The sequence below is a fragment of the Buteo buteo genome, chromosome 13 (genome assembly GCF_964188355.1).
Source record: "Buteo buteo chromosome 13, bButBut1.hap1.1, whole genome shotgun sequence".
Taxonomy (NCBI): Eukaryota; Metazoa; Chordata; class Aves; order Accipitriformes; family Accipitridae; genus Buteo; species Buteo buteo.
Genome location: NC_134183.1, coordinates 34,674,200 through 34,700,960, shown reverse-complemented (window position 1 = coordinate 34,700,960; position 26,761 = coordinate 34,674,200). Strand labels below are relative to the sequence as shown.

Here is a 26,761-nt window from a genome sequence, read left to right as displayed (position 1 = left end):
TTGTTCAGCTCAGCTACTCATCTGACTGTGGTTCCTCTATGGAGCACATAGCTAAGGACAAAAAAGAACAATACTTCCTGTCAAATAAGAGGGGGCATTAAATCAGAAATAGAGAGGTCTCAAAATAACTGTGCTAAAATGGACTTCCCAAACATATTTATCTGGAACACAATTGGAGCATACTCTTTCCTTCTACATACTGATAAAGTTTTCTAGCTATACAATTTCCATACAGAGTTGCATTTGACCAGGCTTTTGGCTTCTTTCAAACTGGCAAATATCATCCTGATCAAAATATATTTCAACAGTATTATACCTACAATAAAATATTGGCATGGTGCTAAGGACAGCATCATCTTTCTTCATGATTTAATGAGACCAAATAATAGGTTAAACACAGGTTGAAAGGGAAGCAGTAACAAATCTGTCTTGCAGATCTTTCCGGAAAGAGATAGGAATGTGAGGCTATTCAGGTAAAAAAAGAGAAAGAGCCATAAGCCGCAAAGATGCTGGACCTACGAACTGCAGCAGAAAATCCCTGTCACTAGAGCTGTCTTTATTTAGGTCTTACAGCAATAAACACTAATTTAGCCTTCTGCCTAGAAATTTACAGGAAGCCTTTTTTTTGGTGTAGGAATTCTTAAGACTGAGATTCTGTGACACTGCTAACAGTGAATTGAGTGGAAAAAAATCAAATCAGTTGTGCTGAAGTGGAAAATTACAGAACTCTGAATTGCATGTATCTGATAGTAAACATTTGCATACGCACACAAGCCTACAAGTCACAGCACATCTGTTGATGCCAGTGATTCCATTTGGGATTTGCCAATTTCTTCCTCATGACTGTGGATTCTCCAGCAGCTCTACTGAGTCTGAAATATGTCAGTACCAGAGAAGAGACTCTTAACAATAAAAATCTTTGTACACTTTAATATTTATTAATTCTCTAGTCATTTTTTGCTATATATTGAACACTAGTGTGACAAAATTGCTGATAATTCTATCTCATGCAGGTAACTTAAATGAGGAGTTAGCACTATCTAAACTGGTAAACCTACCACTAGGGGGGTTACTTTTGAGTCTACAAGACAAGTATTTCTGCAACAATGACAACTAGGTGGGTATGCATGTAACATAACAGGCTCAGCTGAATGTACTTGGCAGGCATCTAAATGACAGCACAGCCTTCAGAAGGACTAGACTGGCAACATCCTTTGACCTAAATAGACTTGACGTTGTTTAAGAAGGGTCGAGTGGAGTTGGAGGCATGTTGGAAATTGTTGCTAGGAGAGATGGTGTTTCTGTAGTTAGTCAAATAGTTTAGCTTTTGCTAGTTAAAGTTGCTGTGATTTGTGTTCTTTCTTTGACAGGGTAAAATGTGTTACTCACTCTACCCATATTGCTATTGTTTAGGTCACAACAGAGATATTGAGAGCATACCGTACCTTTCTGCAGTTGAAGACAAAGATTGCTGATAGATTGCTGCTATTCCTTCTCTGCAATTCCTTCGTGAGTACATTTTCATCAATACCAACTATGAAAACAAATTCCCTAGAATCCAGATTTTTTAAAAATATATTACAGGAAAAGTCTACTTGTAAATCACTTATTCTTTTCTCCTACAATACCCACAGGTTTCAAAACAAAATAATTATAAATGAAATTATTAAAAGAATAGCAAGACTTGTGATAGTCTTTTGCTGTACTGGGCATTTCCCTTTTTTAACTAACATACATTCTAACAGAAATCCCACAGTACAAACCAGATAACTTCAATTAAAAAACAAAATGCAAACTATTCAGTCTAATGTTAGAGCATGTGTATGTGTGTATAATACTGTAAAAGTAGTCACACATTAGAGGTATATAATTGAAACAGCATTTTCCTTCATGAACCTGCTATTATTGAGGCAGTGACAAGGTTTCCATTTCTTTGCTTTCTGAGCTCTTTAAAGAATGGCTATTGCCACATTTTGTAAACCTAAATACTGTACAAGCAGAAGCTTGTTAGTATCAGGTAAGGAGTAATACTACTAGTGCAAACAGGTGCAGAGATAATTCCTCCAGTTTTGGGGTGAACGAGCTATATAACACTGAAAGAGGACAGGCATCTTCTTCAGACCCACACTCATGCGTGTTTCTCCACTCAGACATACATCCTTCTCCATCTTGGTCTTCTTTTTACAAGGGTAGTTGGGGGAGAACCACCAGCTCATGTGATATTTATCATATGAAAGATTTCTTGACTGTTTTCCTATTAATATTATGAATGTTTTATAACAAGTCAAGGAACGATAAATACCTCAAGCATTAGGAAAGTGACAATAATACTGACTTAGTATCTTTAGTAAAAAGTGAAACATTCTCTCCTGAGTCAAGAAAGGAACAGGAATGATGAACCCAACACTGTACCATTATTTGATCATCATGCACCTCAGCTGACCAGATGAGAAAGAACAAGTGTTTATTGCCCTCTGCTCATCCAAAGTTATGACAGGCAGTTTATTTAGGTAAGTGCTTGGCATACCAGAATGTTGTCAGAGCAGTTCTCACTGTACTGTCCCCCTTTAGCTTATTTCTTTAAAAGACAAGGGGAAAAAAAAACAAAGGAAAAAGAGAAAAAAAAAAAGAAAAAGGCCAAAAAAATAAAAAGAAGAAAATCTCAGCAGGTTAACCCTCATCTTCTCTGAGCTCTGTAGGTAGAAATTTGTATTGCTGTTGGCGGATCTGAGCCAGTTTTTTCCTTGCCTCTTCCAGCTCTCTTTCCTTCTTCAACATTTCTTCTTGGGCTGCAATGATCTAGAAAACAGAAGCATGAATTATGACAGCAAAGAATACCATCTGTACAACAAGATTTCTTTCTCCATGACATCAATCACAGCTAGCGTTGAGCATTCTCCAGAGAAGCACCAAGTTTTAATTAGTTCAGCAAGAATTGCTCAAATTTTTTTACATTCCAGGACTACGCCATCAAGAACAGTATCATATTCCCACTTGTTTCTTAAAGAGAACTAAAAAAAGAAAAAAAGAATCTACCAGCATAGTTTTACCATACATCCATGACAGATTTTATAGTGCTGTGCTCCCCCAACATTCATCGGCGTGAGGGGTTAACACATGTAGTAAAATTGAACACACATTACTGCAGGTATCCACAGTATTTTCCTGCATCTCAAAATGCCAAAGGAAAAATGACAGTACTACAGACATGCAGAAATGATAAATTTAAGTATCTTTTAAGTAGTGACCACAGTATGTGGTGTTCCTCATTTACAACAGTGAATCCAGAAGTTGGTACAACCTCAAAGCCTTGGAATCTATTTTTAAATACTGTTATTATTTCCCCATATTTATTATGGTCACAGTAATGAAGTGTCATCAGTTCTTAACTCTCACTCTCTATTTCTTCGATTATATACATAAAAACTAGTGTTCCATTAAGTTTTGGGAATATTTAAAGTACATAAGAGGAGTTTGAAAAGAACCATTAACTTAATCAGAACAAACATAAAAGATACTGGACAATGGTAACTGCTATTATGGTAAATGCTCAATGAAGAAGTGCAGACATCTTACAGCATATCACTTTGCTGTTCCATCAGTGGTTACCTAACAGTAAGGCATTAAGCAATTTATCATAGATTTCTACATAGATTTGTCCAGCCTGCAATGCAGCAGATGGACATTGTAACACTATGCTATATTTCTGTGATAGTTTTTCTCTGCTTTACTTCTTGGGTGATTGTACCAACCTGAGCAATGCCACCCACAAACTTTGTTTTGACCACAACGTCATCATCCTCTGCTTTCCCAAATGCTGCTTTTTGGGCCGCCCTGACAAGATTGTCTGATGCTCGCTTGACAGCATTCCCTGCAGCCTTTGAAAAAGACAAAAGAAATTTAGTAATAACAAAAATGCATAACTAACATGGATTCATGTAAGCATCAAAACTAAAACATCTTTGCTTGACTACACAGGAAAGGTGTGTTTTGTTTTGTTTTTCCCAGTGAAAAGCAAATTAATCTTTCAAAATCAATGGTACAGAGAGGAACACAATTCCTTTATTTAAGAAGCTGGAAGTTGGGAAAGTCACAGATGAGATTTATTTGTCCCCCTACTCTGAAATAAGACAGTGGATGAAATCACAAGTTATGTTATGCACAACACTAATGAGTTTGGGTTTTTTTTTGAGGAAGAAGAACAGAAAGTGAAAGCTAAAGTATAAAGTATAAAGAAACATTTTAAGGCAATGAAGTTTTAAATTAATAGACTTTCATCAGGGCAAATTAGCCACTTAGCCATGATTATCTCACATTTAAACTTTTATTTCCTTAAAAATTCTCAGATTTCTAAAGATACAGTCAAACATTTGTAATACATCTTTTGTTGTCTAAACTGAGTAGTGTCAGCAATTGTGCATCAAAAGAAAAAGGTAACTAAGCTACCTGCATTGACAAAGCTATCTCTGCTATGCATATTGGCAGTAGAAATTCCACACTGCACACTCAGTAATGACCATGTCCACAGGCACTGGTGTAATGGATACAGAGGAGGATACCAGAGGAGCGGCCTTGGAATCTCCTACTGTGATGCCCATGGCAATGAGTGGAAGAAGAGTCCCTGTCACAAACAAAATGCAAACCTCTCTTCTACTAAAGCTAAAAGATAGAGCTGGCACCTTTTTTGAAGCACTGAGGTCTTGGAGACCATTGGCTAGGAAATATCCTGTGCAGACAGGTGACGGTAGTATAGGGCTCAGCATCGTAAGATCTGGCACTGAATTTGCTCCAGTGTACTAAGAGCTGGTGAAAGTGGTGGAAAGCTGCCTCTGGGAGAAAAACAGTCCATGGTTTAATGGGTACTGCACATGGTGGTGTAAATGAGATCTTTCATATACCACTGGCAGTCCTTTAAATTTGTGAGTCCCAGGTAAGTCTTATGTCTGATATTTTGTATTTTAAATTGGTTGCTATACCAAAATTGGACCTATGCCTCCTTCTTGGCTCTTACTGGAATCCTCCTCCTTTCCACCTCTTTATCTATTCATCAATGTCAGGACAGAGAGGAAAAGAAACTTCTGGGCTGATGTGGACTTAGCGCTAAGAGGGGTCACGGGTCACTCACTCTGAGGGACTGACTGGGAGACCTAGCTATGTTTGCTACTCAATTATACATACAAATACTGAAAGGTGGGCCCCCAAATGTATTTCAAGTGCTTTAGCAAAGAAACAGCTTTAGAGAATGGGACAGAGCACCATTCAAAGATATTTCCACCTCCTGAGCAAGAGGAACACCTAGATCACCTGTTACCATGGGTAAGTCTTCAGTGCACAGTGGAGTGCTATAGAGAGGTATCTTACTGAATTATGAAGAATTTAGTTGAGATACCAGAAGCAACATTTTATCACTAGTCCTGCAGTAACATAGCCTGGTCAAAGTGACCCAAATTTATTGCTACTCAAACTGACTTCTGTATTGCTGCACAGTGGTACTTTGTATCAGGTACTCTCAAGAGCAACTGAATGCTTCATGAAGAGAAGGATCTGAATGGTTAAATCTTGCTAGAACCCCTGCACTGGGAAGGTGTCTGTCCTGTAAATTAAATTTGAGATGTGTGCTGCAGGAGTGGATTTGCATGTAATTCAGCTGTTTGTACTGTGTGGATTTAAACCTGCAGAAGCAGGTTGGGACAGACATAGGTACAGCTGTCCTAGCTTAATCTACTGCCCAGGAAATGTTAATTAGACTGTAAAGGTTTACATGGGGTCAAGGAGGACTGGATAAATTAAGAGGAGAAAACCACTGAGGGTTACTAAAGATACAGAATCTGCATCCAGCTTGGGAAGTTCCTGAGTTGAAAATGGTTGGAATCTAACAACATAGTAGAGAATAGTATCACGTATGCTTACCCTTTTCTTACTTGCTTCCCTAAGCATTTCCTAGTGGCCACTGCTGGAATCAGGATACAGGTTGGGCTTAATGAACTTTTGGTCTGATCCAGTAAGGCTGTTCTCATATTAAATGCTAAACCCTAGTATCTAACAGCAAATCAGTCAACACCAACAATAAACAACATTAATGCCTTCACAATGTGCAGAAAAAGGGTAGTGTTGCAATGTTGTGACAGGCAGTGAGAGAGAACAGTAGAAGAGTTCTCTGTCCCATGGTTCCTGATGTCCCCAGGTGTCATATGTGTTGAGAACACTGGTTCCCACACAGGCCACTGGCCAAGACAGCCTGCTCTCATATGCTGGAGACACACTGGCACTAGGAGGGGAAACCACAATGGACCAGCTCTGAACCTCCCCCCAAGTCCTATTCCATATTTCCAGCTTCATCTCCCTTTCAGTTTAACTCTCTTCCCACCTGAAATGACCCAAAGACAAATTATTTGAAATTTGCTCTGCTCAGTCTGGAGCTCATCCAAAGAGATTGGAAACATTTCCATTTGCTTCATTTAAGTTTTAGAACAGACTCTGTAACAGTACATTCCAAGTTAGCATTCATGGGAAATGCAGTTCCAATGTCTTCTCCCAAAGCTTGCAGTTGTTTGTGTGGTAGGAAACAGAAAACTAATATACTCAAACTCCTGAACTTAAGCTACTGAATAAAGCTATGTGAAAACATTTGTGTGGGGGCCAAAGCCAGCTGAAAAGCCTCAGTAGTTTTGGCAAATCCACCAGTAAAAATATTTGACATCAACTCACTGGTTGTGCTATGATAAAGGACATTATTTCCAAGTGCAAACTGCTTTTCCCTTCATTATTCCTTTTGGGACTAATACGAAGCTTGGTAAAGTGGCAAAGTTCAATTTCAGTCCGTGCTTAGGCTTGTTTCCTTTTCACATTCCCTTCCAGCTTTTCACATTCAATGTCTATTTAGTAATATTTGCCTACAGTGACTGAGTACCCTTAATTTCCTGGCAGAGCTGAGAAAACACAGTCTCTAGTACTTTATTTTGTTCGTGTTTCTATTATTTGTTCCACATTTAAAATTCCTTTAGACCCATCTTGGCATGTGGATATTAAAGTGCAGGTTGCATTACAGTCAGAACTATCTTCCAGTTACTGATACGTCCCCCACAGACCCTTCACAAAGTCAATCTATATGAATCTACTATAAAGCACTTAAAACCGTCTCATCCCTAGAGATAACATTACCACTGTTTTCTATAGAAACAAACAGATTTTTCCACACACTCATACATTTATTTTTTCCTCCTAAATATTTAATCCATTCCTCTTGCTCACACAGATACTTAGTCATATGTATTTGTTGGACTTGGTTCTACCTATCCATACATGAACCGTTATACTGAATGTCCATTAGTAGCATCTGTACAAATAAGAGAAAAAGGGGAAATTTCACTATCACCAAAGACACTCCATGTTGATGGTATGAAAAAAGGAGCTGGAATAGTTCTTACATTCCAGGCTCAGCGTGCAGAACAGAATGTCAGAGAAGGCTGTAGTAATTTTTAAAATGAAAACCCTTAAACAAAACTTCTGAAGACATTAGATTTTACCCGTCATAAGACAGTGTTAATTCAATAACAGTTCAGAGAAGCTCAATATGAAATGGATGGGTAATGTAAAAGGGAACCACTTTCATGTAAAAAAGTTAAATCAGACTTTAGTTGAGTGAGAAGTTGCATCAGTTTCTGTTCTTGTTTTTGTCCAACAATGATTCTCCATTTTAGAAATGTTCTATCTACAATTGCTGTCTCTTGACTCCTAGGAACAACCAGTTGGCACTTAGGCAAGTACTTTGTTGAACATATGCATAATCTTGCAGAGGTCAGAAGGATTCTCATGTGCAGCCAAGTTAAGTGTGCTTACCTGTTTGCAAGCTCACTGGGAGTCTAACTGAATGCAGAATAATTGCAGAGAAACCAACTCTACTCAGTTGCTATAGAAATGCATGTAGTAAACGTTCTTAGCTCATGTATTCCCGTGGCTTATCACGAGTATGAATCTATCAGTATTGCACCTAAACCAGGGCTTGGCACAGGCCAGTCAACATTTCCATCTCTGAACATCTTTTAAAAATGAAGAACAAAACAAGCAGTGAAGTGAGCTGTAGCTGCTGAATAATGACAAATGCACATCACTTCACCCTTGATAAATGAAAGTGCCCCAGAATCCCACAAGGAAAAAAAACTGAACAGAATTCTGAAAATTCAAGAAACTATTCCTAAAATTCAGGGTTTGTTCATGCAGTGCTAAAACAGCATTTACATAGCACTACTATGGGTTTTCAGTAATTAAGAACACAAGTACCTGTAGCCTCCTCATGGCTTCAGAGTCATGATCAGCCTTCACTTTGCAAGCCACAAGCAACTGTGCTGTGGAAGCTGCCACTTGTTTGGCAGATGATATGAGCTTCTCCTCACTAGCGTGGCCTTGTACTGAGGCATTAGCTGCTTCACAGAGATTGCTGGTTGCAGCTGCCACCATTCGGGCCTAGAAGACAGTAAAAAAAAAAAAAAGTCACTGTGTATTCTCACAGGATATTGTTTCTTCAGAGAAGGTGCTAGTTTCCCTTAAGAGGAGGAGTTACTCACAGCGGAAATAAGTCCCTGAGACCACTGTCCATCATCAGCTGCATTTGCAGGGATTGCTCCAACCTGAAAAAACAGTTCAGAGATGGCTTACAATGAGACAGAAAATACAGTTGCTTTGTCTCAGATTTAGACAAACAGTAATCCATGAAAAAAGGAAACACCTGTGACTGTGGCCAGCACATACAAGAGCAGAAAATCCAACTGAAAGTTAGTTGTCAGCGTAAGTGTGCTTCCAACACACATCTGCCTGCTCATGTAGTGTCCAACTTGGTACACTGCTTGAATTGCCCCATCCTTGGAACATGTATAGAAGTCCCAGAGTAATGATTGTTGCAGCCAAGACTTTGGCCTAAGCAACAGTCGAAGTAGTAGCTCCTAATCTCCTGGCCTTTAAAATAAGTTATTTCTGTCTCCACAACACATCTGTATTTACATCATTCCTGAATCTCTTCTGACTCTGGCACTATGGGAAGGTACAAACCAGAAAGGTCCACAGGGAAGCCCCCTAACTCCCTTTGTGCCTAAAATGGCATTTGAGGAAAGTAGCCCATTTTTCTGCATGGCTCATCTACTGAAGTGTTCATGGCATCAGCAGTACTAGCAACAACCAGGAGACAGTTTTCTTCCCACGTCAGATGAAAACAATGAAATAAAATTCTACAGTTGGTTGCTAGCATGCACCCCCCACCCCACCACCTGCCTGGGTCTGGGAGTTTTTGGAAGAGAAGGTGGAAGATGTGAAATATGAACATGGTCCAGAAACTTGTTGCATTTTAAAAGAAATGGTAACAGGGCTTAATGCATAATCAGGATCCCAGGGATCAGAATCGAATCCTTATGTGTAGCATCAACATAAACAGAAGATGTGTTCTCTCATAGCTATGGTGACATGTTTGTATAACTGAGAAATCAGTTATACAAATGAATTCACTACATCCCTGAACTCTTTAGGTTTCAAGGTTTTCTTGCCTAATCATCCCCAGAATATGTATTTTAATTAGATCACAGATGCAGGAGTCTGGCTAGTGGTGTCTGAACTCTGTGTGTGTGCACATGTGTAAGTGAGTGAATAGGAGGGTGGTGTGGAAGAAGACAGACCAGATCCAACTTCCCAGATTTCATCTATACTGCAGAAATGGAAATGGTTGCCTAACATCAAATTAATTCTTTTCTAGCAGTTCCACAGGGGAAAGTAGGTTCACTTAAAATATCTTTAGCAAACTCTTCAACTACAATATTGCACCAATTTGCCCTGTAAAGATACTTCCACAGCCTTTACCAAGCAATGTCAGAAATTTATTTTGGACAAGAACGTGCCTAGTCTGCACATATCCGTGCAGTTGGGTAAGAATTTCCCACTGCCTCCATACCAAATAAAAAGGTCAGTGAGAAATCTAAGCCAATAGTCAGTACCATTTACTGTTCAGTACTGAAGTGATGGATGTGGAGCAGATCAAACTTGTCTTTCCCACTTACATGTCAGCCATGTTTTTCTGGGAGGAGTCCATACTACATGCCTCAGAAGGTTTCTTACAAAAGCAAAATGTTTCCCCCCAATATCAATAACAAACTCTTCCCACCAGGCAGGTTGGAGCCATTCACTATGGGCAAGAATTTGGTCAGTCATTTTAGAAGCCAGCTTCCTGTCCTTCTGGCTGACCTGGAGATACAGGCTGCCACAATAGTTAGAAGATACCCCGTAGTGACAATTACCTAAGCGCTAGTAATCAGTAAAGAAAGAAGAGAAGGAAAATGGGTTAGGGCTTCATTACTTCCGAAGTATATTAATGGCTTTATTTATTTGTGAGAAGTATCATAATGAGAGGATGTGCCATAAACAATTCTGAAGTTGGATGTTTCATTACATTTTCGTTTTGGTTGGGATTTATTTCTTCCCTTAAAGAGCACAGTATTATTTGCAGATCCTCCAAGCAGGCAAGAAACTATCAGTAAAAGCCATTTGCTGCAAAAATTCCTGATCTTTCAGCAAGTTAATATAGAATAGTGATGGATAAAGCAAAACGGCTAAGTCAGTAAAGCAGGCTGAAGAGATCTGCTAATATGGCACTATATTTGGCAGGTGTGCTTCTATTAGAACAGCATGCTACAGCTTTCTTCAGACAGATTAAAGTAGTTTTAGCAATTATCTGAACTTGGATGGAACAGGATGCAAGCGCTGTTAACCTCAATCTGAAAGACACAAATAGAAATGTATCTGTGGGAGCAAAGAAGCGAAAACTACCTGAGGGCGATTCAGGGCTGGTACCAGGATAGAAATACTTTCTGTATTATTCTGTATAACTTTACAGTGGTGGTGGTGAGGAAAGTAAAGCAAGCTGTATATCATAATGAAACTAAATAAGAACAGGTCTTATCACATTAAAGCAGACTGCACAATAATCTAAGTGAAGCAGGTAAGTAAAAATTCTCATTTTTCTGGACTGTCTCCACAGCCAGATTTCAATGGTTATTAATAATATCTTGTTTTATGCATTATTGATAAGTTCCATAGCTACAGCTCATGGTGGGTCTTTTCAAAGAGTTACATCACTATTGTTCTGAAACAAGTGCTCTGTGCTCCTATTGGAACTAGAAGCACAAGCTCCCCAGGAATCCTAGCTGAAGTAGACAGCTCAGCACTTTTGTGACAGGATCCATGACACTGTCTGCTCAGAATAAAGAATTAGATGAAATTGGAAACCATAACTATACAACAACAATGATCCTATAACAAATTGTTCTCACAGGAAACGTATCTGATGTTCAGATTTTAAGTTTCAAAGTATATTAACTGGGAAAAAAACCAGTGATGGATATGAAATGAATTACAAAGACCTCAATCCTGACCATACCAAAAGGACGACACATGTTATAAGCACTCTTTCCGTTGGTCCCAACAATAACTACAAGCACATCCACTTAAATGTGCTGAATTTGCATACAGGCCTGTGTCCCCATCGAATCAGACAACAAAACATTGAGGGCACAATTAGTGAGGCCCTTTGCTATTCTGGTCCAGAGTGGTATTGTATACTGTGACATTTGGTTTTGGATCCACAAGCTGTCTTGTGGGACTATACATTACTAGCTTGAATCACAGATCTTCATGAAATGAAAAAAAAAAATACCCTCACAGACACAAAAACTCCCCACAGCTGAAATATCTGAAGAGCCAAACACTTGATTACACTTGCGAGGTTTAAATAAACATAATTGTGGTGTTTTGGTTTTTTTTTAAACAGAACTAGGCCTGAGCCATGTACTGTGATGAGCAATGGAAAGATTTACATTTTCATTAGTCATTCCCAAGCTCCTTTCCTACTGTTTTAATAGGGAACAGTTAAGAGACTAGATGCAATTTTGATGCTCTCCCCCCCTACTGTTGCTACTTGTCCTGTTTACCCACCTTTCCCTGTGCCACCAGTTCTCTCTGGGCTGCTGAAGCTGACTTCACAAGGGCACTGGTAGCAGCTGCAATGGATTTAGCTGCTTCCAGGATCTGTTCTTCAAAATCCAGTGTCTCATCTGCTTGCTATAACCAAGAAAGAACAATGTCACACATTATTCACCTGAAAGCAATTGTATTTTCAAGATTGAGGACATGTACAAAGTGAGACAAGAAGATTTTGGAACTCATCAGTAAATTCAATCAGACCTATAACACCATTTTCTGCAAAGGAGTTTCACGTGGACTAAAGCTGGAAGTCAACCTAAGTGAACTTAAATATTAAGTTGCCCTTGTGGCTGCGCACACGTGAAATTCAGTACCAGACAAGATACTTAAAGAATTGCCTTCAACTTTCTAATACATTACCTCCACTAGGTCTACTCAAAACTACATTCAGAAAAGTGCAGGTCTGAAAAGAAGTTTTTGTTTTTCCATACCAAGATTATCTTTGTAGAGCTATAATACTGGCTTCCAGAATTGCTGAACTAGGTAGAGCATTTTCTAAATACTTAAAGACTTAAAGCATTAAAAAAATAACAGTGATAAATGTATATTGTCTCATTAACCTGTACTAAGAAATGTAACGTAGATACGAAGCAAGTGCATAGATTTAACAGCTTTTGGTAAGAGCTGTCATTTCACAGAGAGCAGCATTGTGAAGCAGTCCAGTTTAGTCATCTTGGAGATATGAAGTTCCAAAGGTCTGTCTACCACACTTCAGCCATCCAAACGTGTCTTTCAACAAGCATGTGCAAATAGAGAGATCAGCTGTTCCTAATAAGGCTTCTTGCTATTTAAAACGCAAATCTATTGTTCAATAAAACAACAACTTCCCTGACTTTCTAATAATTTAAACAAACACTGAAAACATTTATTCATTTAAGCATGCTTACTAGCTTCTGAACAGTTAACAAAATGGAGATAAATGGTTTTTGTTATTTTAAACAGAACCAGGCCTAGGCCAAGTATTCTGATTGTTTTTTGTACAAAATAAACCAACAGAATGTATTTTGTTTGTGATCAAATCACAAGCCTACCAGAATCCAATGCAGTATGACCAGTAGGGCTAGTGGATACAATACCAGAATAGACCACCTTGTGAGAGATGAGGCTTTTGAAATACAGGTGTCTTCCAACTTATGCAACCACAGCATTCTTGTGTCAAATAACTAACTTTAGAAACACCAGCTAAGTGGGCTTTGAGTTAGAAAACTGGGCACTTCAGTTGCAAATCTAAGCGCATCCATCTAAATTTAAGTCAGGTTTAGTTCTCCTGTTACTGCAATCTGATGAAATAGTAGTCAATTACAAAGTAATAAAAGATAATTATGAATAATTACAAATCATTACAAAATGGCACATCAAGCAGTGCTCAGTCCTACAGCACTTCCATATAACTGCCACATAATTAAAAGTCCAGGAGATGAAACCATAGCATCCATAGACACCAGAAAAATGGAATGATCTGAAAATAAAAACTGATGTGTAGATGAAGTTGTTTGGCATTTAAAAATTCTTCTTATCCTTTAGAAGAAGCCACCTAATTCAAGGAAAAGTATTTGTCTTGCCTTTCTATTGGGCTAATCCCATCAACTGAAGCATATGCCTTTGTAATAAGAGTATAAAAAATGGCTTTGTAAAGTGAGCAAGTCATGTTCCACATGAATTTTTGGCAATGCTTACAACGTAACATCATAACCATTATTTTATCTAAGTGGTAATCACATTGGTCCTGAATTTATGCAAGACGCCTCAAGTCTTATGTATAAAACTCTTACTTCAATCACAACATCACAAAACCAAAGTGACTAAATGGAATTCAGTGAGGTCACTATCAGATTTCTTTTCATTATTAAAATAGATGTATTGTTGACTTTGATTTAAGTTGACTAAAGACTTAAACTGAAACATCAACAAAAGTACCACTGGGTGACAGTCAATTTAACAGACTGTTATTGGACTTCTACTTACGTCTAAGGCTCCATGTTATTTAGAGTTTTTAAATTTTCATTTCCAACATAACAATATATATTACGTGCATTATTCTTTATATGTCAGCATTGTCAGGAATTCAAACTTAAGCGAGGGAGCGTTTCACTATCTCCTTATTTATTATAAAGGAGATGTTGCTCTTTAGTAAAGTGTAATAAAATGCCCATGGCCATACTCTGTTCTATTAGGCAGCTGTGTATGTACCCAGATGGTATTCAATTTGCAAAAAAACAGCCACCAAAAAGAGCCTGAAGAAAAGTAGTTGTTTGAACTGAGTTCAGCATAGTCAGTGGACTGAATGTTGCACATATGTGCAAAGCAAAAATTACTACTTTCAAAGGGAATGCAGAGAAATCAAATCTTGCATTACTGAGAATGCTATTGTATAATGGCTGGATTAACTTCCACCATGGAACAGCAGGTAAAGCTCAGCAGAAAAACAGATAGCTAAACTTCAGTATCTCATCAGATAACAGATATCCGCCCCCCACCGAGTACCAAATGAATTTCTTTCCAAGTCTACTGAAATTTGGGGGGTGGGGAGAAGAAACCACACCCCGAGTTTCTCAAACTTCCAAATCCTTTATTTCCTGTCATGTCACAACTTTTTATTTCTAGAAGAAAAAAAAAAATTCTGTTGGCAGTTGATCCCTTCTGTGGCGCAGCCTTACACAGCACTCAAACTGTGGAACTTCTGTTGAGTTTTCATCTTTTCTAACAAATCCTTGTTTTCTAGTCCTTCCCTGCAGTTTTTGTTTCAGCATTTTCACGTATGACTTTTAAGAGCTGGATACTCGTGTTTGATATGGGGAAGCAGGCACAAAGCTCAGTCAGTGCTGTGGGTATGTTTACCTGCCTGTACTCTCCAAAGAGCATTCCTTAGCAATAAGGACATGTAGCAGTCCAAGACTGAACACAGCAAAACGCCCTACAAGAGAAGTAATTCTTCTACCCATTCCCATATTAAAGAGTGTGTCCTGAACTGTCTTAAGTTCACACTCATTAACAGTACCCTCACAACATGTGTCAGTTCACATGAACTGCCTTCATGAACAAAGTTAGGAGCAATGATGTGATACATGGCAGAAAATTTAACTTTGTAAGATTTTAGTTACTTGAGAGGGCTACTTGAGTTTCTTTAGAAAACCAGATCTATGAGACAAGTGATTAGCTTCCTCTTCCTCAAGTAGCCCCCATGAAGATCAGCATCTCTTTTTCCACAAGCTTAAACTAATAAGCTGTTATCGACTATGTATGGGTATAAATGGATTAGAAAATGAAGTCACTGGAACACACAAACCAAAATTATTAGGCTAGCTACAAAGTCTGTAGCATGAATATCCTGAAAATGTGTACTGTATTTTAACCAGTTTTCTATAGAATCTCCATTATTAGGGGTAGCATAAATAAAGTCAAGGTTCATATGAGAACAAATGAGCCCTCAACCTCATTGCTAAACAGTAGAAAAAAATTACAAAAGACAAACCATTTTATTTTGAAGCAGCGCTCATTTTCTATTTCATAAAGAGAAGACCAATATGAGTAAGTTACTGCACTGAGCCATGGAAAACACAATAACTATTTCAGTGAAAGTCAGTTCTTGACACAGCTGCTGCTCACTGTCATAAAAGGCCCTACACAACTTAAAAGACCCTCCAAGAGCAACTCTACTGATGAAGGAGCCCTTCATGTATATATTTTAAATCAGATTAGGAGTCTGCAGGAAGTCTTCTAAACCTGCTTGTGAGTGAATGTACTCCTTCATATTGCCTTCCACTATGTTAAAACCCCCGGAGACAGGGCAGGACACTGTAGGAATATGTTTGATATATAGTTGGATTAAATAACAACCTAATATATCAAACATATCACACAGAGTCCTGCAGAAAAAGGCATCCAGGTTTGATTCATCTTGGGGAAAAAAAAAGGACAAACTGCTGAAAGCTAACAGCAGGGAATTCTTACTGACTACTAAAGACACTTGTGTTTGAAGGCATAAGCCTGCATAGAAGCATGAAGAGCATACCAACAGATAGGGTAGGTACAGCAATGCTCTCTGCTGTTGTACCTCATCTACTGCACCTTTTTCCTTAAGTGTTCTTTTTCCAGTATTAGTGAAGCATGTAGTTTTTATTAGAGAAAATGTTTTTCTTCTTAAAAAAAATTACTGATTTGGGGGGGTTGTTATTTTACAGCCAGTAGCATATTTGTATAACAGGAGGAATATGTGGCTGCGTTGCAAGACACTTGACCCTCCAAAAATGGAAAACAGAAAAGAAAGAAAGAAAGAAAGAAAGAAAAAAAAAAAAAAGAGTCCACACTCAGAAAAAATGTAACTGTATTTAAAGGAAGTATGACAGCCAAAGCTTGCTTAATAAACAATAAAGATCTCACTGCTTCACAGATCATTCCCCACCTTGAACACTGCAATGGGAATACTGAACAGGTTTTGTCTTATGGGGAGGAGTAACACCATCTACTTAGGAGAGTTCTCAAAGTGCTTGCAAGATATAAGCTCAGAAGAAAGACAGATATTAACAAGATATCAATGGGGCAGTGGACTAGTGGACTAAGCATTTTAGGAGCACATTTACCAGCAGCCACACAACCAGGATTTAAAGCAAACATCATATGCATCATACAATAAAAAATAGGCAGCAATTAGCAGGTCTGTGTCTTATTAGAGATTGTTCTCTGGGATAAGATGATTCCCAGTAGTGGAAAATGAAGACATCTCATGCTATTGGTCTCAGCCTAAGACATCAAAGGGGTATGATAGGTGCAAAAATATGAAGAGAAAATGAGGAAAAGAACAACTAAAAAATCCAAAAGTATAAAAAAAAAATGAAGATAGTGGAACAAATGAGAAAAAAACCCTACCTTCAACTATTGATTTTTTTCTTTAGAGGTAATAGACAAACTGGAACACACAAAAATGAAAATTTCAAGCCTACATCAAATGACTCCTACTCCCTGCCCCAGTAACAGAAGCTTACCCCAAAATAGAGAATCAGTCACCAATTAATAATGATGAAGATGATGGATTTCCTGCATGCAGATTATTCTAAAATTACCAACTAAGGGCTTCTCTGCAAGTTCACTTGATGATGATTACTGTTAACCAAAGCAGGATGTTGGTCTAGCTGGACCAGCGGTCTGTTCCATTGTAGAAGATGACTACTATTCCTGCATTTTGTAGACTAAGCATAAGAAAAATCAATTGTAGCAACCCCTTACCTAGTCTAGGCATTCTCACTACAACACTATGTAGTCAAAGATGAGCATCAGAAAGACAGAGCCTGTTCGAATCAGGAAATCCTACTCTGGGAGGATACAAGCTACAAGTCTTCAGCAGAAAAAGTGGTATTTGAGCCACTCTGATCTTCCTAGTACCTTTGATGTGTATTACAATCCATATTGTGAAAGGGATTAAACATCTAAAAAATGATGTAAAGGCTGTTGAAATCCCAAATGAAACAAGCAGTTGGATATGAATTTTAGTTTCAGAAAACAACAAATAAACAGACCAATAAATCACAGGCAGACTGGATACTCAAATTAACATGTTAAATGAGGAGCAGGTGTGAGATCGGTATTCACTGGGAAATTACAATGACCCTGGAGTGGCTTAGATGTTGGAAGGAAACTGCTCCATGGTTACTAGGCAACACACATATGCTATTGTGCAGTGATTGTATAGAAAAGGTGATGGAGGACTCTTCCTCTCCTCAGACTCAGCCTGTGTCCTCTGCTCTGTAGAATCTCATTATAAAGGACCATTTTTCTTTATAAACAAAATGGATGTACTTGTTAAAAAATGCAGGACAAAGAGCATTTCTTTTTCATGAGCTAATTTATTCCCATCACTAAGCGGGGGGGGTGCGGGTTGAGGGGGTAGGGGGGAAGTCCTCAAAGAGTGAAGCTACCAAGAACTATTTCATCTGATGTTCCTGAATGACAAAATACCACCCTGCACTGAAAACAATGATCCAACATTTGAGGCCCTGCTTTTTAGTAAAGCTAATGAGAAGTCTTCCTTAGAAAACAGTTTTGCACCGCCAAAGCAACATAAACAGGGAAATAGATACATAGTCCTTTCCTGAAGTCAATTACACAGCCAAAGCATGATTTTCATTTTATAGAGATGCAATTCTAGGAAATGTGGTAACTACTTCTAAAACCTGCCTGTTATTCCATACTAGGAAAAAGGTAGCAATTCTCTCTGTGATCCAGTCTTGTGAGCTATGCATACAATCGTAAGTAACAGCAGTTTCATAGATTCCTTCTGTACCATGCATGAAAATAGTTGGCTTAATTTTATATAATATATTCAGAGACATGTTTGAAATGACCTGGCAACATGCAACACTACTTGCTTTCATAATGAACTGTAATTTATTTTCCTTCAGGAAAATTAAATAGAAATCCTCATAACATATATCTGATTTGATACTGAAGCAGCTACTCTTTCAGCACGGCATAAAATGCTATGTTTTTAATCTTAGAAAATCCTGAAGGTCTTTTGCATTCTGCTGAATCCCTTCTCTGTTGCTGCTGCTTTCTCCTGCTATACTACACACATTCAGATGAGAACAAAGGGTCTTCAAAGGAAAGCAAGTGAGAATGACTTTTCACATCAGTAAAATGTGTTTGGAAACAGAAAAGTAAATAATCAACAGTAATGATACTGTAATTTTTCAAAGCTTTTCTAACATTTGGCTTTTCTTCCTTTGCTTGCTCATGGCTGATGCTTGACTCACTCCCTGAAAAGCATCTTTTTACCCTCTTCCTTCAGGGGTAAGTCCCATCCAGTGCAGTGTCTCGTGGCACTGAGACTGATGCAAGGTTTGATTGTTTATACCATTACCGTGGACAGTAACAAAGTATACACTGGTATATGGGCTATATGCATCTTCTGCTTTATTAACTTCAAAGAAACAATGGGGATGGACACTCACCTTTGGCTTGGCTCTTGGTTTCAGCTGCTCTAACTTCTTTGCTGCAGCCTCAATTGATGCTGCAGCCCCTAGTAGCTCTGTCTCCGCAATGACTGTTGGGTCTTCTGGATCCACCCACTCTGTCCCTGAAATTAATGGAGACGAAGACAATAACTTCAGAGCCACTGTGAGCTGCCATTCAAACAGGATGATTTACAATCACACTTCAAGTGTCAAATACGGAATGCACATTGTAGAAAGCTGATTTTAGTACCATAATGGCATAAAAACACTGTCATTTATGCCACTGAGAGCAAAATGTAAGTCAGAGTGAAAAAAAGCATTTAGCAGGATTATTCTGTTATGAAAGTAACTTAATTAAGAACTGTGTAAGCAAAGCAGCTTCAAAAAGGGATACTGTCCATACTGGGAGCAAAACTAGTTGTCACTCAGCTTTAGTTTATCAGAGGTCTAAGACGGTTTCTAACTTGACCAAGTTGTAAGGCACATTGAGAAATCTGACAGAATGGTAAAGAGGACATGTTATAGACAACAGATAATCATCCACAGCACACTTTTCAGAGTCTCTTTTTTGGCAGTGGTTAGAGATGAAGCTAATATTGACTGAAGAAAGCATGCTCTTGGCAATGTGTTTCTAAGAGCAGTGCAGAGAAGGCCAAAGCAGTTTCTGTAACATATCCAAAGGTCAACTTTTTTTTTTTTTTGGTCGAGTTTTTGCCATTTCTCTTGGCTCAAAGAAATATTGTAGGTCCACAAAACGAATACTTGGCTGGAGGTGATCTCAGATTTTTGAAGTTCTCAGTGCATTGTTATTTTCAATTTCCTAATATTTTCTCTGGATGACAAGATTCAGAAAGCATCCATGTTCTGGATTGAGGGATGCAATGAAACAGCCAAAAGGAAAATCAGATGGAGAAAGAAAAGGAAACTAGACAGAAAACTTCTAAGTTCATAACTGCTAAGGGCAAGAGGAGGAAACTAGACAGAAAACTTCTAAGTTCATAACTGCTAAGGGCAAGGGGAGGAAGTGGCATCACAGATAGAAACAGAAAAGGATGGGAAGCAGTGTATACCAGGCAAAGGAAGACTAAGCTAGAATGAAAAAAAACCAAAGAAAAATAAATCTCTTAAGGCCCTGTTAAACTTATTGAAACTGGATCAGAAAGTTCGGGTGAACCTAATATTAAAATATCAACTGAAACATTAATTGTTGTTAAGGAGGAGCGACTGGGGAGAAGGATACTGGCACTTTGCATCAGGGATAGCATAACCCATGTCTGATTCATCAAACATCAAAGGAAATAGCCTTGAATGCTTATGGATCAACATTGCACCGGCTAAAGAATGAGGTAGTTTACACTAAGGATGACAAAATCACAGGAGAATGCCAAATGAAGGGCACCTATTTATGATGTGCTGGGAGAAAGCTGAAGTACATGTAAATACTGTAATCCTAGTGAGATACATGTCATGCTGCTAATCCCTATCTAGCACGTATATATGTATTTTATACCAAATATCAAAGCATTACCAAAGACAATTTCTCAGCTCAAATGGTGTACAAAATGAAGGAATTCTATACAAAACCCTAATATTGACAGATAAGCAGGGAAAAAAATATTTTTGATACAGGCAGCATGTATAAACACAATCAAAAGCAAACTTGTAAAATGTAGCTGCTCCTCTTCAAAAAAAGGCATTTCACAAAGGTGAAGACATTTACATTTTAAATTGGTTAGGAGACAGAATTTTATCATGTATCTAGGAATGAAAATTGAGAATGATTAAAAAACATTTTACTTTCCACAAAAAAGCTTCTAAAGTGAATAAAAAAAAAAATCCCCTACAGGCAGTAACTGAAAAAAAGAAATACAAAATGAATTTATATTTTAATGAATATGAATTAAAATGCAAAAAGTGCTGGAAATGAATAAATGTCTCCAAAGATGAGGACAATAGAAAGATTTTAAAAAGCATTTAGTAAATAGAGAATTCTGATATTGGCTTGGCTTGTTAGCAAAGGAAAACAGAAATTTTGAAACATAGGAAAGTGCAGAAAAGGCCGAAGAATTCAAGAAGTTTACCTGAACAGCAAAAAAGCATAATGGAGATCACTGTTATATGAAACAGAGCAATTAGGTTACAATGTAGAGGGAAAAAGCCCCATAAGAAATTAATAAGGGATTCCCATACACGAAAAGTGTTTAGTCAGGATTGTTTTCCAAGGAACGTGTATTGACAAAAGCAGGAAATAACTAAGGAAAACCTGCAGTGTATATTACACAGAATGTCAGAAAAATGAGTATAATATTCTCTGGCCTAGATTAGGAACAAATGATTGAACAAATATGAATTTACTAGAAGCCTTTGTTGGAGGGGGCAGAATTAAAAATAAAGTGATTACAATGCTTTATTCAACATATTTTACTGTAGTATTCTATTACCTATGAAATTAGAATGCTCATATGCCTTTCTGATGGCTGTGAAGATTTCTTTAGACTAAAGTTCCCAGTAAATTTGGTAGATGTGCTTCAGCAGTAGTGGTCTAATATTTAATAACACCACCCTTAATATGAACTCGTCTCATTTAAAATGTTAGAACTGTTGTCCTACGAGTTTGCATACATCACTGGATAAAAATTTTACTAAGGAAGCCAGTATCTGAGAAAAATATCACTCATCTGTTATAAGAACAGTGAACTTCTGCTAAGCAATGGAATTTGTTGCTTATTTGAGTGCTGAATTTATATTTGTCCACAAGTTGTTAAATTCTAAGAGTTCAGAAAATCACCCAGACCACAATTTTTTGAAGTCTCATTGTTTCATTAACATACTTTGTCAGGGCAGGACCCAGACAGAGAACTGTAAGCACTAGAGACCTAAAATTGACATTATTTTTAGAGGCTGAGTATTAATTCGGTAAGATGATGGTATCCCATTTTATTTGAAGTTGGAAAGCAACTATCACTGAAAAGCAAAGGACTTATTTTGACTGAACAAACATGAGTGTAAGGAAAGGAACCAGCCATCCAATTACAATTCAGCCACCAGTTCAAGAGGAGTGAAACTGTATTTTGTTTTCTGTTACTGTGGCTCTTGAGTGCTGTGCTTGATGGTTCCATCTTCAAAGGCCACACGATTTACAGATGACTTATGACTGATCACATGAAGTAGGGGAGGGTCAAATAGATATGTTTTCCAATACTCTGAATACAAGCGAATACCAGCAAAGAAATTAAAAGAATGGAAGTAGGTGGTACCAAGACACCTAGAACATACTAAAAGGGTTTTTATTAGTTTGGGGGTTTGTTTTAAACTACAAAAATAACAGATCATCATCTCTGGAGTAAAAGGCCCACTGTACTGGTAGCCAGGCTGCTCAACTCACCTTTCATTGCTTCTGCTGACTGGATGAGCTCTGTAACAGCACCAGCGACCCGCTTGGAGAAAGAAGCCAACTGATGCTTTAGTTCTGGAGTTGGTTTTTGAAGGATCTAGAGAAAAAGATAACATGTAACAATGCATATTAAAAAGGATTCCAGAGAATGCTGGAACACTCCCAAGGCACACTAGTGAAAGATTTATTTTATACAGCAATTGGCTGAGAAAAAATGTGAGTCCAGTGAAAGAAATACAATTGTCAATGAATCACTAGGAGCCAAGGCTTACATTGCAACATCTGATGCATACTAGGAAAGTGACACTGCCTTGCATTTCTACAGGAACTGACAACATTGTCTGGAAGTTCTCAGCACTAAAACTAGGACAGAATTCTCCAAAAGAGAGGCGCATGTGTGAGTATGTGGAAGGAATATGCACCTTTAGCACTCCATTCTCAGATATTGTAGTCATTACACTTACGCATCAGGCTTAGTCTTTCTAAACTGCTAGAGAAGAGCTGATTTTCTAGTATTAACAAACTGGTTGGTCATTATTTCTAAGAAATAGAATTACAGAGTTCTGCAAGCTAGCGCTAGTTACCTGTTCTGGAAAAAATCAGCAAGGGTGAATGCAATGGAAATGCCAACCCTGGGCAAGACCCTTAAATAGAAGGGAAAGAAAGACACCTCTGAACCGAATTTGCATCAAGTATTAAACTGTGCTTCTTCAAATGGAAAACAGTCAGTTATTCAGACTGTGAAGTTGAATTCTTCCCCTGAACAGGAACTACATTTGCATTTTTAATTACCATATTGTAAGGAAAAAAACAATTAAGTTCTGGAAATTTGTGTATAATTAAAAACTACTTCTGAGAGGAGACTGATATAGAGAGATTTAAAAGCAAAACAAGAGGTTGAGTCTCAAAAGTCATAATCAGGTGTGCATTTTCTTAAGGTTTTCAAAAACTCCTCTGCAAAGCAGCTCTAAAAACTAGATGCGCATTGAAAATACATTTTATCTTTTCTAAGTGTGTTTCCCATTTTGCAATGATTTGATTTTTGCAAAAATCAAATGCCCTTACTTTGACAGAATAAACTAAACTGAACTGTTTTCTTAACTTCATCTGGTGAGAACTCTGCCACACGAGGAATTCTGTCTCTCTGGAACTGCCCTGTCAATGTATGGGTGGACTGGTCTGCTTCCTAAGGATGATCTTTAGTCAACTAGTTTCCATAGTAAACAGAAGTACATGAATCCTCAATAGCTGAACAATCTGCAATGCTAACAAAATGTAACAACACAGTTATAACCAAGGTTTATACACTGCGTAATCCCTTAGTATGGCAGGAGTTGAGCATTGAGCATCTCAGGGGTTATCTTCCCACACAAGCAAAAATGTCCAAAAACATATGAATGTGGTCAGTCAGGACTATAGCAAAGAACATTTTCTGCTCCAGCAACTGTGACACTAGTGCCACCTATGATAGTGGTGACAATGTTGGAATTGAACAAATGGATACAAATTTTAAAACTAGGTGGTTTACAAACTGCATTGTTTTAAAGCCAGTTTAGAATTCACAGCAGATTCTCATCCCCTGCAGAGTCATGTACAGGCATGGCATGAGAACAACAACAAAAGCTTCAGACTTCCCCTCAACTCAGCATGCATCAAAACTGACCAAGATGGAGCATATGAATATGTAGGAGGGCAGGTCAGTCTTTAACCTTGCTAAGAATATAATTTACAAGTTGTTTTATACAAATTTGTGCATGCCCATCAGCTTGAATTAGTGTGTTCCCACACCCTACCCCTAGGTAGGTGATTAGAGGGATATTCCTTTGAGTAATCAAGTCAGTTTTGTGCTATTTGCCCAATGCAACCTCTGCACAAGTCAATACACTGGCTTAAGAAATCTTAGATACTGCATCTGACAACTCTTGCACCTAAAAAGTACCATCTTCAAAGAAATAAGGTTGCCGAATAGTATTCCTTGGCATCCCTGTGTTGAGGCACCCATGCAATCATCCCTAGCCTGACTACCAAGGGTGTGACTGAATTTATTAACAATTCTATCACAAGGTGCCACGTGGACTAATTAGAGATTTTTAATCTGAGATGATCTGTGTTTCGGGAGGTTATAAATTAAATGAGACTGTAGACCTAGTGGTACTAAACTACCAGAGTAACAGGGATCAGGAAGCAACAGGATTGTCTGACACTGAAACCATCTTGCTATTTTTTTCTTTTATCCAAGCAAAACAAATCTGAGATAGGATGTTAAGTTAGCAAGATTGTGTATGGCAGGAGAACAGCTCAGGTAACCACAGAACAAGCAAACAAATCTCTTGGATTACATCTAGACTGTGTCTCTGCCACAACTCCCAAGAGATAAAACTCAGGGGAAAGAAGGCAAAAGTCCGTAGAGCAAAAAGTCTGTCATTTACTTAGTTCAATGTTCCTCTGAAAGTGATTTTTTTTAATCTACTTTCCAGATCCAGTTTACATTTATGAAGCACAGCATGTCTGTATTATGTGTGTACGTGTCTAGTGCTAGACAGACATTAGCAAAGAGTCAGGATGAAGTTACCACTCCATATATCTTTTTTTCCATGCAGGCATTATGCTCTTCTATTGTGGTTGTGATCACAGAGTCAGTTTTCTAAGGCAGCAAACATTGCTGGGCAGGGGCGGGGTGGGGTGTGGAATTTTCTCATGGCTTTAGGGCCCTTAAAGTAAAGCAGCTTAAGGTAAGAAAGGCTTGTTCCGCTTTATTAGAGGATCAGGCCTTCGTTACCTTAAGCCTCTCTACTTAAGCAGAGACAGAAAAATAAAATGAGCAAAAAATGACTCAAGTCTTTGGTCTGTTCTTGTTTGAAACAAGTACTATGAGTTCAGGAGACCAAATCTGAAAAATTCCCCAAAGTACTTCTGAACTAAAAATGGATCACATATCTAATGCTAAATTACTTACTGCTATGCAGCTGTAGGAATTACATTAACAAGTTCAATCTTTCTTGAACTATTTTCCCTGCTAGTGGCAAGCATAACTGTGAGTTTACTTCTATGTTATGTATATTTCAATGAGTTGATGTGATTTATTAGACATGCTGTATTCTCAGCAGTAAAACTGACTTGGATTTACTAATCTACAGCTAGCAGCTGCAAATTACAGTTTCAGAGACTTCAATATGTCAGCTTAAAGCCACTTAAAAGAAATCTCTGGGCATCCATGAAGATGACTGCTGATTTAATTCACCTCCAGGACTTCAATATCTCACAAGTGTTAGTTCAAACACACATTATTACTTACTACAAATGTAATAGCAACAGCAGAACAATATATTATGTGATAAATATGTATGGTCAAGAAAAGCCAATGGACAGCAGCATTCATGAGTTTGGATTTCAGCGGAGAAGTTTTATGCAGAGCTACGGAGGTGTCATGTCTGGCATGAGTTGGAGAGCTCTTTGTGAGGTAGTGCTGGCTTGGGGTTTTGGGATGGCATTGAGTAGGTGCCTCTTATTTTCCTGGAATCAGGACTGCAAAAGGCATGTAAAAGGGCTTTCATAAAGATTACGTAACCTCTTTGGTCTGGGGGACAGGAGTGTGCCTAATATGTCTAACGCTTATAGTGGGCTTAAAAGAATACTGAAGTGTCTTATTTTCATTTCTTTGTTGGGGACCATTTTTAGGTCAGGACCCATAGTGCCTCCAGATCCAACCCAGAATTCAGTCCCATTTAAGTACTTCCAGTCTTCCTTCTGTCTTGCAGTTTGAGCTGAAGTACTGAGTTCACTTTATCTTGCTTTTCCTGAATAACAAAACTGTTCATAATCTTATGACAAACTGATAAAAATGTGTCACTAGCAGCCACTATAGAAAGAGGTCAAAGAAATTATTCTCCTTGGAAGGGATCCAGTATGTGCATGCAGATGACTCCTTACCAGAAGAACATGTTCCAGGAGTTCCAAGTATCCCAGGGTACATTCTGTTCCAAAGCGCAGGGCTCTCTCTCGAACTTCTTCACTTACATCTGGGTGATATGATGCTTGCTGAGGAGGCAAAACAATATTAGTACCCCAAAACTGCTCCAAGAGGAGGCTGGCACAGAGAAGATAGGGGAAAGAGAAGGGAAGAGTTTTTTCATAACATGCAAATGACATTTGAGCTTGAGGGCCAGCCGTTTCTGTTGTAAAGGTGTAAGCAAACTGCGCTCAAAGAGCAGCAGAGCTCCCATTCTGAGAATGGCACTGGGAACACTTTTCCTTTTCTCAGCACATCCTCCTGTCTGGGTGTGCATCTGCAGTCTTTCTTAGTGTCCTTCCTTAGGTATTGTCAGCAGTAGTACTACTTCTTTCTGCCAGTTGAGAACAAATAGAGAAACCCTTGAAGAACCATTTGAAAATACAGGAGGAT

At 38.2% G+C, this 26,761-nt stretch overlaps 1 protein-coding gene across 3 annotated transcripts in view; it reads right to left on the bottom strand.

The window, feature by feature from the left end:
• Positions 1-2,478: 2,478 nt before the first annotated feature.
• Positions 2,479-26,761, bottom strand: part of TLN2 (talin 2) — a 234,034-nt gene continuing 209,751 nt past the window's right edge. For all 3 annotated transcript variants that reach the window (XM_075045499.1, XM_075045498.1, XM_075045501.1), the window contains 8 exons: positions 26,290-26,397; positions 22,351-22,456; positions 18,963-19,087; positions 11,971-12,096; positions 8,565-8,627; positions 8,281-8,463; positions 3,753-3,878; positions 2,479-2,799 (listed from right to left, as the gene is read on the bottom strand). In XM_075045499.1, the coding sequence (XP_074901600.1) occupies positions 2,671-2,799; positions 3,753-3,878; positions 8,281-8,463; positions 8,565-8,627; positions 11,971-12,096; positions 18,963-19,087; positions 22,351-22,456; positions 26,290-26,397 (966 nt within the window). In that variant the 3' untranslated portion in view covers positions 2,479-2,670. The remainder of the gene's footprint in view (positions 2,800-3,752; positions 3,879-8,280; positions 8,464-8,564; positions 8,628-11,970; positions 12,097-18,962; positions 19,088-22,350; positions 22,457-26,289; positions 26,398-26,761) is intronic.